At 41.2% G+C, this 17,708-nt stretch overlaps 1 protein-coding gene across 2 annotated transcripts in view; it reads right to left on the bottom strand.

Moving 5' to 3' along the window:
* The window catches only part of Kcnab1 (potassium voltage-gated channel subfamily A member regulatory beta subunit 1), a 379,110-nt gene that overhangs the window by 48,431 nt on the left and 312,971 nt on the right, over positions 1-17,708 (bottom strand). For both annotated transcript variants that reach the window (XM_021195477.2, XM_021195478.2), the window contains exon 8: positions 9,009-9,095. In XM_021195477.2, the coding sequence (XP_021051136.1) occupies positions 9,009-9,095 (87 nt within the window). The remainder of the gene's footprint in view (positions 1-9,008; positions 9,096-17,708) is intronic.

The following is a 17,708-nucleotide window of genomic DNA, read 5'->3' as shown; positions in this document are numbered from 1 at the left end:
TCTCTTCCACCCTCTTCTCCCCTCCTCCTCACTTCTCTCTCCCTATATTTGTAATGGAAAACAGTTTAAGGAGAAAAGTGGGGGAAAACAGCCCACCTTGTTTCTTTATGAATCTACTAGTAGGGGCTGGATTTACAACTGAATGAAGATGGAGAGAAAAAAGAAGGTAGGCACGGGAGAGAAAACACAGGAAGTTGTACAGAATATATTCATGTCCTTTCCCAAGATCATCCATTCCCACCAGGATTTTATAGATTGGGAATTCAGTCTATAACTGAATTCCAACCAAAGCACTGTGTGACAAAAACTGGATTTTAGGAAATGTTTTTCTTTACAGTCAGCTCTTCACATATATCCTGCAGGTTAACATTTCAGTATCCTATAATTCTTCTGAAACTCCTTCCTCAATCTGTGGTGAACACTGCTAACCAGGACCCTGTTTGTGACAGATGCGACCTTAGTGATCTGTGTGCAGACCTTCTCAGGCTCTCCTAACTCTGGGACATTTTTCAGCAGGTCTTGAGGACTCCTTGTGAAGCAGTATGACAGCCACTAGCATGGGCGCTCTGTCCCATGGACTCGCTGCTTTACCTAAGATCATTCGTTTCTCTGCAGGAAGTGAGAGAAACAAACAAGGAAAATAAACAGAAGAGAAGTAGCTTGTGAGACATGGGCAGAATTTACCAAACATGGTAGGATTAGGAACTACTGTGGAAGCAGCCAAGACATAGAGGAAGGACTGGGCACTTATGATATCCATAACACATCTCTCTCTGTGTGTGTGATTTAAATTTTAAATTTATTTTGCGTGTTTCATCTGCACATATGTATGTGCACCTGGTGCGTGTATAACTGGTACTCACAGAGACCAGGTCCCCTGGAACTGGATGACCGATGGTCGTAAGCCAGCATGTGAACGCTGGGGACTGAACTGAGTCTTCTGTGAGAGCAGCACTCCTAACACACTGAGCTGTCCCTCTAATCTCCCACATGTGGTTTTGAAATATGTATGCAAATGAAACATATAAAGATGTAATAAGATCTTCAATTAGCTGTCCACTGCTGGCCCCCATACTAGCCTTGAACATACATTGTATAAGACATGCATATAGTCCTTAGGTGTGCATCTGGTTAACTGTGCATTAGCTGGTGATCGGCAGCTAATGGCCAGCTGGACTTGTTCCTGGATTGTTTTTGTTGTTATTGTTTTGTTTTTATTTGTTTTTTTTTCAAACTCAAAGTGTATTACTGAACCATGTACTTTCTGCTGAGTGACTGATATTTTTCACATCTCAGATCTGACCCCTATCACCACATCACTCTGAGGAAAAGGCAGAGTGGCAGAGAGAGAGCAGCTCCCAGGGCCTCTGTGTGCCCTGAGGTTGGGAATTTGGGTCTTTCCACACGTTTCAGTCCTAACTGCTTTAGCCGTCCCTAGCGGTTCTCCATTTCTTCTTGTGCTTTGTTTCCATTGATTTGATGAATTATTTATTTACAGATGTGTGGTGTCTGGAAGTGTGCATGGCCATGTGTGTGAGCATATATGCAGAGGCCAGCGGAGGACATCTGGTATCCTGTTCTGTCAGTCTCCCTGTGATAGGCTTTCTCACTGAACGTGAACCTCCTCGGTTTGATCAGGCTGCTCAGCTTCTGAGAGCTGCCTGTCTCTTCTCCAAGAGTCCGGTGTTACAGGCATGCATGGCCATGCCTGGCTCACTTTTATGTGGTTGCTGGGACTTGAACTCAGGTCCTTGTGCTTGTGTAGCATCTACTCTTATCTACAGAGCCGTCTCCCCAACCCCCAACTTTCTTAGTTATTGTCTGTCTACCCAGCAAGCAAGAATGTAGCTTCTATAAGGGCAATATTTTTGTCAGACTTATTAAAAATCTAATTCTCCTGGGTACTCAGAAAAGTGCTTGGTGCACGGTGGGTATTCAGCAAATATCAACTGAGAATGAGTTGATTTTTTTTTTTTTTTTTTTTTTTTTGGTGTGGATACCTTTGAAAATAGCTGCAGGCACAAGACCATCTTTTAGGCTGAGGCCTGGAAAAATCTATGATTAAATTAATGCAGAGCTGCAGGAGGTGGTGGCACACGCCTTTAATCCCAGCACTTAGGAGGCAGAGACAGGCAGATTTCTGAGTTCAAGGCCAGCCTGGTCTACAAAGTGAGTTCCAGGACAGCTAGGACTACACAGAGAAACCCTGTCTTGAAAAACCAAAAAAAAAAAAAAAAAAAAAAAATTAATTCCAAGGAGAAAACAAATAGCTTATAAGAAAATTATATTGTGCCCTCTGGCTTGATCCCTTCATGACCCCACAGACCCTGTTTAGCCCTGTTTAGCCCTGTAGCTTGGCCTTCACTGGGGTTTCAGCATGTTATAATTTCAAGGCCTTGGGTGTCTCCCGTAGTTACCTCTGAGAATAAAGGTGTATGTTCATTATATGGGACACTCCACAAATCAGGCTTAAGCTGCTTACTTAGCCTTGGCTTTGAGGGAGGTGGTGAACCCACACTATTGGCCTTTCACCTCTGAGTGAGGAGCTGAGGCTGAGCAGGGACAGTAACCTGCCTGAGTGCCACTGTGGCCAAAGCCTGGATCTGAAGCTGTCTGTCCTGCCCTGTCTTCTTTGCTGAAGTAGTGCTCCAGTGAGGAGACCCATCCCCGACTGTGGAGGGAACCTGACTTCCCCCCAGGGCTGACTTCTCTTCTTTTGGCTTCAGTTACTACTGTTCTGTAAGACTGAATTCAAAAGTAATCAACTAATTTGTTTGGAGGAGGAAATTTTAAGACAGAGTAACATTCGTGCTGCAGTGTGGTTCCTGCTGGCTGCCTTGAGTCACGTTTACAGTGAGAGTCCAGAACAGAATGATGGAAACAAAATATTTAATTTGGCCCCAAAACATAGTTTGACATAGATGCATTCAAAGTTGCAGACAAATCAAACATAGACAAAAGGGGCCATAACTGTTAAAGAAATTAGTGCCATTTAAAAAAAAAAAAAGCAAAAAAAATTCCACAGGGGACATAGAAAGATGTCTTGTTGGCAAGATCTCACCCATTGAAGCCTTGGGGATATAACAAATGCAAACTCATTTGGGAGACTTTCTTTAAGGATGCCTGAAAAGAGAGATTAGCCAGGGCTCCTTGTAGGGAACAGGCTGCTCAGGGAAGTGCCTTTTTTTTTTTTTTTTTACATTGGCTACTTCAACCCTGCTCTAGAGCGGCCTGTTTACTTTGCAGAACTTGAGATAATACACATGAAACTGGCTTTTCAGGCATCAGGAACACAAGAATTACAAGACTGCAAGATTTTAAAGAAAATCCCGGTGTGTGTGTGGGGAGGCAGGCTCTGTGTGTTGGGGTGGGGGTGGGGGAGATAGACTTCCCTCAGGGAGCCCCTGAGTAGGCTATTCATGAAGTTGGGAATGTAAAGTAAGTTGAATTACAGACCCCAGATGGGACGCATGCTTAGGAAACATGTAGTAAGTTGAGTGGATCCGGCTCAGGAGGGAGAATGTGTGTGCTGCAGGCAGCACAGAGGTGGGAGCTGGAGTGCACTGATGCCATACCCCAGGGTGTTAGACATGGAGCTATGGGATTTAACACTTTCCTCTGGGATTTTGATTTTGATTTTGATTTTGATTTCATCCATTTTTTTTTTTTTCCTGGCTTTTCTCCTGTCCCATCTTTTGTGGTGGGAATGTTTACTCTGGGCCATTGCACATTGGAAGTATGTAATTGGTTTTTATTTTCACAGGGACTCACAGATTCTTATCTAAGAGACTGCTTTAAGTCTCAGTAGATACTTGGGAGTTTGGACTTTTAAACAGAAGTGGGACAGTTACGACTTGGAGGATCCTTGAAGCTTGGCTAAAGGCTTTTTGCATTGTAAGATATGAATGTCTTGGGAGACGAATAGAATCTAAAATATTTCCCACGGGCTTGTATTTTAAACACTTGTGGCCGACTGGCAGCAATACTTGGGAAGGATGTGGAACCTTTCAGAAACTGAGCCTGTCTGTCAGAAGTCACTAGGGGCAGGACTTCACTGGGCGCATGTCTTAGAAGCTTGCAGCCTGGCTCCCAGGTCTGACCTGTCTGGTTCCTGGGTTGTAGTATTTGGAACTTCTGCTGCATGCTTCCTATAATGTCTTCCCTGAAATGGTGGGCTGGAATGTCTCTGAAGCTATGAGTGATGCTGCACATCATAGTCAGAGCATCACAGAGACACAAGGCTAATACCCCATGCTGCTATTAGACTGGAAGGAGCTGTTACCTCTGGTTATACAGAATAGTAGCGCTTGGCATATGAAATGTGAAAGTCCAAATTATGGTGTATATTGTGGATTTCAAAGACTTAGTATGAAAAGAGTAAAATATGCATTTTTTAAATGGTTACATGTTGAAATAGTAATTTTTGTATGAGTAGTTAAAATAATACTATAACTAAACCTATCTGTTTCTTTTCTTCTTCTTTTTTTTAGTATGGTTAATAAATAATTCAAATTGCATAAATGTCTTGTGTTATATCTTTCTGGGACAACATTGTCATATGGCTTGCAGAGGTTTTTCTTCTCGCTGTTATTATGATTTTGGGGGCATGGTGGGGCACCTTTTAGAGGTATGAAATAATGCCTTTGAAATGAAAGTTAGAACCAGATGCACTGACCAGTTGTAGGTACATGATATATATAAATTTCAGGCGTTTAAACTTTTGTTCTAAAACCTTTACTTTGGAAAATAAAGTACCTAGGTTCAGTATTTTTGACCCGATAAAAGATTGACACTCGAGGCTGTCTTCTGTGCTCTCTTGTTTTGTGAGTTGTCACAAATATCCCAGATTCCCAAGTCTCCAGATTCCTGTTTACATTGGAGCGACAGTAAAAAACCAGGACATATGAAAAATATTTACAGAATCTGCTGTTTGGTTAATGTGGTGGGGATAAGTGAAGTGGACTTCAATCTTATCACTGTTATTTGAAATAAAGACATCGGCGTTGCTTGACAGCTGTACCAGCCGCAAGAAGGGGAACATGAACAAGGTGAACAGTAATTAGCATAGACATCATACTTAATGATTCAGGAATTCTAGATTAGTTGTGGCAATGCGTTCTACATGAAAGGACTTGATTTCAAGCATGTTTTTAAATTCAATTCTTACTAAAATGTAATTTAACTTGAAAATCATCATATTTTGTCAATAAATCTTAAAAGTCTATATATTAAAGTGCCTCTTCTTTTTGCCATTTGTCACAAGTGGGCCACACTTTACATCTATCACCACTTCAATGATATAATGGTGTTCAATGGCTTTCTCCCTGGAGAATCACACTGCAATTGGCACTAGCAGAAAAACAACACCAAACCCTCCTGGCATGGGACAGAATGTCTTTGTCAATCCATGTGTAGAGTGACTGAAGTTGTCCTGAGCCTTCCCTTATGCTGAGCTCAAGACAAGAATTTGAAATGCATACTGACGTATGAAAGTGAGAGAATTAACAAGGAACTCTCAGTGATTCTAAGGAGGGATGTATCATCCTAGGAAAGAAGACATAGGATGTGGGGCTGATTTTTTTCCTACGATTGGAAAACATGCCACTATTGGCAGATAGTGTAGCAGAGACAGATGGCCCAGCAGCTGCTGTGAAAGAAAAATGCCTTACTACTAGGTGAACCATGAAAAATAATGAGGACGGAGAGAAAAACCGTGCACGCGCGTGTGCTCCCCTCTATTGTCACATCTTCCTGTCACCACAAAACAGAATTGTATTCTGTCAGGTGGCAGATTGCAAACGAAGTGCTTTGATTTCCTCCACTGACTGCACATTTGGAAACTACCACCATTCTCTTGATAGAACTTGCTTTTTGTCTTTTGATTTTTGGCAAGAATGGCAGGAGTGGGTAGCCACGGCTCAAGGGATACACGATGCCCATATATGTATGGTGAAGAAGGTGCAATGACTGATCTTTTCCTGGCTCCATTGGTTGAAACTTGATATGCAGAAGTTGGCCAAAACTCATCCTGGTTTATTTTAGATACACCCCCAATTAACACCGATTCCTGGCATTTTAAATGGAAATGTGACTTTGAGCTACGCAAAGCGTGCACACAGATGATCTCGACACTCACAGAGTTGGTGGCTAGAAGCCACCCAGTGTCTCATGCTGGTTGCTTTATTCCACTCCTTTGGGTAATCAGCAATAGTGGGGGGCTATTGATGTCATGGCTGGGCTGCCTCATTGGAGAGCTGCTTCAGCCTCTCTAAAAGAATTAGCCTCTTCACCAAGGATGTTTGGAACGAATGAGGATCTGCAAATGCTGAGGCATGTGCAATTACTATCTCCTTGTAAGGACTGCTATGTAACTAACAGCAAATAGAAATGGGTCCAACTAAGTGGTGATGTACTGAAATAAGAAAGGCAGGTGAATGATATTAGAGATTGTTTCTGCTATTATTTGAAGATATTGGCTGGGTGAATACCTGAAGATGTTTTTGTCATTTTATCTGGAAGAGCTGAATAAGGGCTGTAGAGTTATGTTGACTAGCAGTTACCAAAAGGTTCCAAGGGTACTTTGGGTAATATTCAGCCTGTTTCCTAGGCATTTAGGAGCACTAGTCCTCCTCCCAGGTAAACCCCAATGTGCCCATGTAACTTTGACTTATGTGCAGGCATGCAGGATTCACAATCATTGCCAGCATGAATCTTAACACAGAATCTAGAAACAACTCAGGTGTATCCCAATCCCTGCCCCCGAGGAAGTCATCCTGTCTCTCTACTTCGCTCCTTTTTCTACTTTCCAGCACTTGCCTCTGTTAAGAGTAAAGCAGAAAAGACTGTACAATCTCTGCTTCCATAACCAGAATTCGACTCTGGTGTTTCTATTTGATCTATAAATAAGTGATTATAAATTACAGACAATTATGAAATATAACTTCATCAGAAAGCTAGAATAAGCTACACGGAAACCATTTGGGATGATTCTTCATGAGAACACCTGGAGTGCCTGTTCACTAAACGCAAGGCAGAGAGAACTTCAGGGCTGGTAGCCTGATGGGAATGGTGTCTGGTTGGGGGTGGGGAGAGATGGAGGGACTATATTCCAGTACAAGGTGGTGATCAATGCCAAGGGAGCTATAGAAGCCTATCCTTTGTGACTTACTCAGTAACTGGGAAATACCCATTGTTTAACACTCTTAGTAATTATGATATTGCTTTCCATTTCACTTTGTGGAACTTTGTTTGAAAATCTTGGGAAAAAATGTAATTTTATCCGATTTCAGGAGAGGTTAGATAATGCTTTCATTACAGACTCTAACAGGTAATAGCAATCTGTTCTTTTAAAAAATACTTGGAAATTCCTTAACTAAATTTCAACATACCATTGGTGTTTATACAAGAGACACTTAACCTGTTAGCATCACATAGCTGGAGAATATCCTTCTTTTACCCACATGCTGTATCCTTTTCACTTGAGACACTTATAATATAGCTTTCCTTTTATAGATATAATGCAGCTTATATTTCCTGATTGAGGACTATAATATATTCCTAAAATTAAAGGTGAAGTAGGATGCAGGATGGGTGGGAAGACAAACTCAGCTGTCTTTTATATATATGTACATGGTATAACTGTAAAAGAGACCATTTTAAAGAGGAAAATAGCTACCAGGTACTTAAAATTAGAAACAATTAGCCTTTTAAAATCCAATATTTTATTTGGTAGTTTTGCTGACTAAATGGCTTTAGTGCTCTGTTTGAATGTATCTTTGTGAATTGTGTGACAGCATACTATCATTGAAATAAGAATCTCTAATACTATTGATGATCTGCTTATCAAACAGCCTTTGTTTTGACAGATATATACACACATATATATGATATGTAAAAACAGATAATAATGTGTATATAAATATATGTATGTACATATAGTTTCTCTGTAGTTGGGAAAGATAAATGGCAATATAAATATTCCCCATAACATATGTTTGAAATGAATGAAGATATGCAAAATGCAACTTAGAAAATTCCTATGAACTTGAATCATTCATATTCTCCTTAATTCCCATAATCCAACAGTAAGAATAAATCTTCACAGAACTTAATTTCTTACAACATTGTAAACAGCTTTTTCAATTATCAAAGACGAATAAAGACAAATTTACTTTTAGTGCAATTTTATGTGGGTTACATTATTTGAATTGTTAAAAAAACGATAGTTCAAATGTTGTAAAACTTAAAAACAAAACCCAAAATACCCTTTTTATCTTGAAACATTTCTATCCTCAACTAGCTGGAGTCGTCTTTTCTAGTTTGGTGTCCAAAATCATCTTATTTCTCAGTCATCCCAGGTAGGATTGACAAATGGACAAATTGAAAATGTGGCTTTGGGATATTCTGAAAGCGTTCACAGAGGACAAGCTATGGTTTTCTGACAGGGGCGACGGGAGCATAGCTTGCGGAGAACCAAACTCAAACTGCAAAGAAGAGCCTTATTAAGCAGTCCCATGCCTGCTCGCTGGCAGCACGCTTCAGCGTTTATCAGGCAGGATTGGAAAGGAATCAGACTCAGCATCAGTGTAGAGAAGGAAGCTCTGTAGAGAGTGCCTCAGAAACCATGGTTTGATTCTAAACCCCTCTGAGGGATGTAATTGTTTCAGTTGATGAAATCATGAAAGTGAAGTGAATCTGGAAGAGATGAGTAGTTTGCAACCAAGAAAAGAAACTGAGAATAAAGTTGAAGACGGAAGTTAGAAGGAGGAAGAGGAGGAAGAGGAGGAGGAGAAGGAGGAGGAGTGGGATGGGGAGGAGAAAAAGCCTACGTAGTGGTCTATTGACTTTTAAGGTCAATACAGAAGCTGAAGGACATTGGAAAGGTTTTACTTTTTAAATTATAGCATAACAATTGGAACATACTTCATTACTTACTGTAGCAGAAACAGTCTTCAGACTAGGTCCAGCTATTCTGTAGCTTCTTTTTCTTATTAGATTCTTTTACTCACCTTCCATAGGGGTGTTGCTGTCTGGGCGATTCGCAAAGACCACGTCCACATATTCCAGTTGCAGCCTCTGGAGGGAGCCCTTCAGTCCTAGCAGCAGAAGCAGAAAACAGAATATAACCAAAGGCCCACGAAAGTCCAAAGAGGACCACGCTTAGAAAGGGCTTGAGTTTGATTTCTTTCAAGAATTTACTTAAAAACAAACACTGCGTTAATTACAAGAGTCCTCTTGAACAGGGCACAGCAGATGGCAGCAGCAATTGCTTACCCTCAGAAGCATCAGTCTGAGTTATTTACTTATGACTAACCTTCACAAGCGTTAAACCAGAAGAAAGATAGTGCCTGGGTTTTAGTATAATAATGAAAAGTGATGCTTGAGAAAGCTGGAGGGAAATCCTTCAAATCCAGGAATCAAACAGCCTAGAGAACCACAGAGGTTCTCAGCATTCCCAGTGCTGCGACCTCCTAATACGGTTCCTCATGCTATGGTGACCCACAATCATAAGATTATTTTTGTTGCTACTTCATAACTGTAATTTTTCCACTGTTATAAATTGTAATCTAAATATCTGTGTTTTCTGATGGCTTTAGGCAACCCCTGTGAAAGGGTCACTTGGATCAAAGGTCAAATGGCCTAGAGAGAGACACTTTCTGGGAGGGGAGGGAGACTTGAACCCAGTACCAGTCTCTCACTAGGGTAAAATTCAGTACTGAGTAGACCCCCCCCCCCCAGCCCTTCCTCCTAGCCTAGTCTTCACAGAGAGTCTCTGGATCCACCCAGAGCTAGGCGAGCATCTCTGACCTGGGTGAGCTGGACCTGGGTTCCCACTTACACAATTGCTAACTATAGCCAGTATACCAGTTCTAAAGGTTGTAGCATCAGGTATGACACTACTTAACACCAATCTTGTTAGCCAAGGGATTACCTCCACTATTCACCTTCAATCTCAGGCAGCAAGTTCAAAGACATTTTATTTGCAAGTCATGTATGATGGAAAGAAGTATAGAACTTTTACTTGAAACTCAGTGCTAGGGCTGTAGATTCTTCCCAAGAACAACACCCATGCAGAAAAGCCTGCATGTCATATGAAATTCCAGTTTGCATTGCCCGTGCCTTGCTGCAGTGGTGTCCAGCCAAAGGTAGACGACATCACCAGACAGGCCATGGAAACACTGATCTCAGCAAGCTAAGGGTTCCAGAGAGGCACCCAAACCTGGCCTTTTGAGCTACATCCCTTGTGGTAAGGCTCAGGACCGCGTAAGACCCTGTTGTTCCTGACCGCAGGCTAGTAGTGATTGTAGATGAGGTGTTCGGTCCTCTCAGGACCGCGTAGGACCCTGTTGTTCCTGACCGCATGCTAGTAGTGATTGTAGATGAGGTGTTCGGTCCTGAGATTGGATCACCTTATCTAGGCAGTCCCCTAATCTACCACATACAGGGTACCAATTGCAACAAACCTAACCTAGGGATGTCACAGTTCACTAACAGAATAGCAGCACTAGTTTGGAATTTACTGGGACTAGCGCCCTCTAGTGTTGCAACAGTGGGCAATGACTACAGGCTCCAGAACAACCTGCTTAGAATTCCTAGGCCAGGCACCATTAAAGCCAAATAGTGACAGCTGAAACACAGGCCTAATGCTTCAGTGCATGGATGCTGTCAGATGCTAACAAGCATCAAGAGCTACCAGGGAACTGAGATGTCAGAAGCCGATGATGGATATGTTGGCCTCCTGGACAAGAATTCAAACCAGTTATTTGATGGAAAGTAGTGAACTTCAAGAAGATATAGAGAAGCTGGGTATGGTGACACATGCCTGTACTTCTAGCACTAAGTATGTTGAGGCAGGAGGATTGCAACTTGGAAGCTTGTCTGAGTTAGTGAGATCCTGTTTTGCGTAATGATCAGCCAAGAGTGGGAGAAACAGTCTTTCTCAAGGAAGAACACACCAATTGGTTATCTAATACCAAATGGACAGCCCTGAAAACGTACATAAAAGTAACATTATGTAGGTTGTATTTATGAATGTAAGAGTATATATATGTGTATGTGTGTTTGTGTATGTGTGTGTATGTATGCATGTATGTGTCTGTCTGTGTATGTGCACCTCTGTGTCTTGTGTCTGCGTATGTGTGTGTGTGTATCTATGTATGTGTATGTGTGTCTCTCTGTGTATATATGTATATAGATAGATGTGTGTGTGTATATGCGTGTATGTATATATGTATGTATATATATGTATGTCTGGGTATGTCCATGTATGTCCATCAATACTACCACTGTAATCATCTTTCTCATGATTCAATTTTGTAATGGTAAATAGGCTGAAATACACATTGCCTCAAATAAATGAAAAAAGTGATATATATATATATATATATATATATGTACATATATACCTTATAAGGTCATGCATATTATATTCAGCCACTAGAACATTATATCCTATTATTTATGACAACATATATGAAAAGCAAAACATTATTCTTTTTTCATTTTAATTTTTTATTAGATATTTCCTTTATTTACATTTCAAATGTTTCCCCTTTGAAAACCCTCTATCCCTTTCTCCCCTTCCCCTGCTCCCCAACCCACCCACTCCTGCTTCTTGGCCCTGGCATCCCCCTATACTGGGGCATAGAACTTTCACAGGACCAAGGGCCTCTCCTCCCATTGATGACCGACTAGGCCATCCTCAGCTACATATGCAGCTAGAGCCATGAGTCCCATCATGTTGCAAAACATTATTCTAAGTAAAATAAAACATATAAAAAAAACAAATGCCAAGTGGTCTCACTTATATGCAGAGTTTTAAAATGTTATGCTGGGGGCTAGAGAGATGCTCAGTAGTAGGAATAGAGGGTCCTCTCTAAGTTTAGTTCCTAGTGATGTGTTTATAAAAAGGTAAATAAACAGGGGATATGTTTGGTGGAGGTGTAGTCAGGTATGGGGGAAACATCCCTTCCCCCTGAGGGATCAGCTACACATGGTATAGTATAGAATAGAGTTTATTCAGGGCATGGGAAGGGGAGTCAAGAGGGTAGTAGAGACAGAGAAAGGGAGAGAGAGAGATAGATAGATAGATAGAGAGAGAGAGAGAGAGAGAGAGAGAGAGAGAGAGAGAGAGAGAGAGAGAGATAGAGAGAGAGAGAGAGAGAGAGAGAGAGAGAGAGAAACAGAGACAGAGACAGAGACACAGAGAGAGACAGAGAGAGACACACAGAGAGAGACAGAGAGAGGCAGAGAGTAGAGAATTAGAGGCTGGCCATGAGCACATGGGGGGGGGAGGGAATGGGAAGAGAGTGGGAGCAGGAGCAAGAGAGAGAAGGGGGAGGAGGGAGGAGGGGGCAAGCAGCCCCTTTTATAGTGAGTTGGGTATACCTGGCTGTTGCCAGGTAACCGTGGGGCAGAGCTTAGACAAAATGCTAACACCTAGCACCCACATGGTAGTTTGTGGCTGTCTGTAACTGGACTTCCAGGAGGATCTGAGGATTCTGGTCTCCTTGGACACTACAGGCACCTGGTGTACACACATACATGCAGGCAAAACACTCATGCACACAGAATAAAAATAAATTTTAAAAAGAGTAGAATAAATGGTCTTCAGATGCTAGATGTGCAAAGTATTGAGGGATGGGAGGTGGGGAAAGATTGGCTAAAGATGTTAAGTTAAATATGTGGAGGGACTGCTGCTATACAGTAGGGTAATGATCAATGACAACAGTATACTGTATATTCCAAGAATGGTAGAATTTGAGTGTTTTTAATAAATGATAACAATAAAGTTGCTTATCTTGATTTGAATGTTATCTCATGTACACACGCACAAGGTATCCCCCAAATATGTGCAATTTTTAATAAACAGGGAAGAATAGGAGGAAGGACTGTAGGCCCTGGAGGGGAGAGGAACTCCACAGTAAAACCGATAGTGCCAACTAACCTAGATTTTGGGGGCTGTCAGATTCTGAACCACCAACCAAAGAACATACACAGGCCGAATCTATGCCCGTCTGCACGTATGTAGCAGATGTGTAGCTTGACCTTCGTGTAGGTCCCAAACAATTGGAATGGGGGCTATCCGAAAAGCTGTTGCCTGTCCGTGGGATATGTTCTTCTAGCTGGGGTGTCATTCTCTCTCAGTGGGAGAGGATGTACCTAGCCTCCAGACTTGAAGTGGCAGGGTGGGGGGACACTCAGAGGCCTCCCTGCTCAGAAGGGAAGGGGAGGAGGTGTGGAGGGAAAGATGACCCGGAGGAGGGCAGTGAGTGGGATGTAAAGTGAACAAGTAAAAAAGAAAAAAAAGAATAAGGAACATACATTGAATGCAATGATGTATTAGTTGATCCCAGGAACTGTTAAATCATATCAAAGACTGACTTACTGACTTTCCCTTTGATGAAGGAAACCTCAGGCCTCTCTCAAGATGACTAGCACCCTCAGTGGGAACTTGAGCAGCCCAGTAATGACCCTCCCTGGTGACACTGTGGCAATAGCTGGAAGCCAAGTTTAAAATAAACAGGCAGCTTCTCTTCAAGGTTCTTTGTTCTTCTCTGTATAAGTTAGGGGAAAATAGGCTGCCTTACTCCATTAAATAAATGTATGCTTTAACAGTCGTATAAATAGGAGAGCAAATAAAGGCTGTACTCAGCACTAAGTCTATCAAAGTTTAGAAAGCCTAAAAGATGTGCAGCCAAACTATATCCTTTTAAAGATCCCTCCTTTTTCCTTTTATGACACTGGGTCTTGAACCTAGGGCTCTGTGGTTGTTAGGAAAAAGTGTGCATCTAAGATACACCTCCAGGCATATTTTTACTTTTTATTGTTAGACAAGGTTCCCGCTGCCCTTGGATTTGAAGTCCTCCTGTGTTAGCCCCAAGGGTTGCTGGGATTGCATGCCTGTACCAATGGGTCTGGCTTTGTTTTTCTTTTAAGGATGTAAGGTCTAGTATAATAGAAAGAGTGAAACTCAGGAGATCTGAAAGCAATGGCTATGTTTCAGTCCTAAATGTTGGTCAGGAAAATCTAATTAATTTCACTAGTATTAATACTTCCCCCAAATAGACTGTATTATATATACTATTATGCAACCAAAAGGAGGGCAGCTTCAGGGAACTGCTTCATCTCAGTCCCAGGAGGCACAGCAGGCCTTATCTGCCTCTTTAATCCCTAGGAAGACTGGAGGTTTTCTCCTTTTATTATAAGCATAAAATTAATTGCCTGGTAAGTGAGGCTCTTATAAATTTAAATTTGGCTCATTTAAATTTGATTTTAAAACTAGTTTATTGGATAGTCACAATTTTCTGACAGAAAAATGGAATGCTGGAATAGAGTCTGGGAAATATTTTCTATTCAAGAAAGGATGGCCTGTAGTGGTTCTTGTTAAAAAGCTTTGATGAGACAGGAGTTAGGTGGCCAAATAACTCTTCCTAAACTGGGTGATGCTCATGGTTGAGAGAGCACCAGCTTATTCAAGAAATAACTTGAAAGGATGTTCACCTTAAAAAGTACTATGATATGAGCCACTTTGGGGGGAAATTGTGTGTAGACAGGACATAGACAACCAGACAAATATTAAGGTTTGGAAGCATTCTTGGTGATTAAACAAAATACTTTTTGTGACTTAATTCTGCAACCTGCACCTGGGCTAACAAATTTACCATCTTTAGAACTATCATGGCAGAGAACATTGTTTAAGGTGTTGGACAAATTATGATGTGTAATTACACTGTTGTAGTCATGTCAAAGGAGAGAGGTAAAGACAAAATGCCCAAAATTCCCTTGGTTGAAGGGAAACAGAGGTATTCCTTTGGCCCATGCCTATGTTCATACCCAGCCCTGGAAACAAGTGTCCTCCTTTCTGAGAATGTCCCTCACCTACTAGGTCTCATTAGTGTAGGCAAGGAGGAGTGTAGGAGGAGAAGTGTGAGTAATTTGGCAACACTGCAACTCATTTATCATTTCATGTGACAAATCTCAGTTTGTCCCCAAAGTGTGCCAGAACATAGGACCATAATGATATATAGATACAGTCTTCAACCTCAAGGATAAAACATGTACATTGAAGGCATCTAAAGGCCTGAGTTCTTTGTAAAGCCATAGTGTTCATCTGTAACAATGGTGTGACAGGTACATCTCACTGTATTTGGTGAATATTCGGTCATTCTTGACCTCTCTATTACTTCTCTGGAAGCTCTGTGTCTTGATGTTTTGGCAGAGATATAAATCTGAGAGCAGGAGGAACTGTATACTGGGTCAAGTTAATGACCCCTCTCTGGTTGAGATGTGTGTGTGTGTGTGTCATTATATCTCCAATACTAGTCACACTGAAAGTCTTCTGCAAGGCTTTTGTAATCTATGTGTTTGGAATTTCATTCTATGTGACACTTTGAAATACTGGCAAAGGATGAAGGAATGGGGAATTAAGAAGGAAAGATGAAGCAGGTCCAATCTGGCCCGACTTTCATATTGAACTGGTGGCTTTGCTTGCAGAGACAAGACTGAAATTGAGGTCTGAGGCCAGCAAGGAGATGACTGCCACACATCAAGCTCACACTAAGCTGGCTGGATGTGCTCAAACTCAGGACAAATCTTGTATATGGAAGTAACTGTACTGGACCTAGTTATGGATACAGGGTGTGATGGCTATACAAATCAACAATGATTCCTCAATTTATGGCCTAAATCAGGTGATTATAACTAGGGTGAGGATTTCAGGGGGAAAACAAATTTCAGGAAGTGTTAGGAACTGGGCTGGGTCTGGGAGGCACTTATTACACAAATGGAAATCTGTCCAAAGAGCTGTTTAAATAGCCCAGATTTCTTTAGCACGCTTGAATACTCTGACTTAGTCTCATAAATGCTGGGCTTATAAAGTGCACCGTTCTTGGCTTACATGAGCTTCCTCTCCTGCTTTTTTTTAATCATTCATGTGACTGGAAACCAAGTCAGGAGTACCATAACCTTTTCCTGTTTTGATGCTTTAATCTTGGAGAAAAAGTTAAATCACAGCATTACAAAGAGGTGCTCAACAAATGTCTCCTTAAAACTATTTAGAGATTTGTTAAAATAAACCTCCATTTAGCTAGGATTTCCCTGAGTGCTGGCTTGAACCAGATATTGTTTTAAATTTAAATAGATATGCAAAAATGCGTTAACCCTGGCTCCAGCATAGCAGCTAACAACAAGCTAAAGCCACAGCTGCAGTGAGTGCAGAAGACACTAAGGATGTTAAGAAGTCCTGAAGAAGCAGAAGATGTGCTTCCACCCTCAAGGTGTTAGCTAGAAGTTAACTGGCAAACTTTTCAAAAGTCCTCAGGATAACAAAATTTGTAATTTCAAACGACTACAAGAAAACAGATCTAAGTCTATGTTTCCTTTTGATTTTGATATGAGGCCCCCAACACATATACAGAAGAGGACTTCTGGGTCTTGACTCAGTGAGAGAAGATGCACCTAACCATCAAGAAGCTTGAGGACCCAGGGAGTGGGGAGGTCTGGTGGGGTGGGGATGGGAGGTTTAGGGGGTAGAGACATCCTCTTGGAGATAGCTGGGGGTGGGGGAGAGGAGGTATGGGATGTGGGACAGTCAGAGGGCAGACCAGGAGGGGATAAAGACTGGACTGTAAAAAAGGATTAAAGAATAAAACACAAATAGGTAAATAAATAAAAAGTAGATTCTCATATTGTTGAGATTTTCTTTCTTTTCTTTAAAAGATGTATTTGTTTATGGATCTGGATATTATGTTTGCATACCAGAAGAGGGCTTCAGATTGCATGAGTCTAGAATTATAAAGCTGCTTTCTGAGTGCTGGGAATTGAACTCAGGAAGAACAGCCAGTGCTTTTAACCATTGAGCCATTCTCTTCAGCCGTTTATTGTCTATCGTTTTTTGTTTTTGTTTTTTTGTTTTTCTAGATAGGGTTTCTCTGTGTAGCTCTGTCTGCTTTAGAACTTGCTTTGTAGACTAGATTAGCCTTGAACTCAGAGACGTGCCTTCCTCTACCTTCCCAGTGCTAGGAACAAAGGGATGCACTACCTTGCCCAACTTAGAACTAATATTTTTGCACATCTTTCTAAAATAATACATTTCCTGCAAACTTTGAACAAATGGGCATGGTTCCAAGGGCAGCACTTGTTCAGGGTGTAGCTTTAATCATATATCAACCGATAATTAGTGTATTGAGTCTGCAAGAGCTCTATCTAACTACGCTGTTTGAATACATTTACCTATCGTGTTCCTGCTTTTCTGTGTGGCTTTGAAAAATATTGCTTTAAGTAATGTCTGTTATTTCCCTACATAGCTTCCACTTTCTTTTCTGTAGTAGTTCTCTCAGTCACCCACTTCTTTTGTTAAAGGCACCTAGTCTATTCAGTTTGCACGTAGCTTTATATTCCATTGTGAAACATGGTTGTCATGAGTGGACATAACTGTTCATGAACATGATGTATGGGAAAGGAACACTGTGATGGTTCACTTTGCTCAGAATATTTATTCTTTCACTGAGAAATCACTGATGGCCATTCTTTTAAAGGAGGAGTTTGAGGTTTAATATTTGTCCCTAACTAAAAGTTTCAAGCTGACATTTTGCCACCTATTTTCAGTGGCTTGTGACTGTAAAATCTTAAGGGAAATGTACTTAATCTGACAATGGGACTGTGGTGGTTTGAATAAGAATGTGCCCATAGGATCATCCATTTTAATG

The sequence above is a fragment of the Mus pahari genome, chromosome 4 (assembly GCF_900095145.1).
Source record: "Mus pahari chromosome 4, PAHARI_EIJ_v1.1, whole genome shotgun sequence".
In the NCBI taxonomy this organism is placed as follows: domain Eukaryota; kingdom Metazoa; phylum Chordata; class Mammalia; order Rodentia; family Muridae; genus Mus; species Mus pahari.
This window is presented reverse-complemented; position numbering and strand designations above follow the sequence as displayed.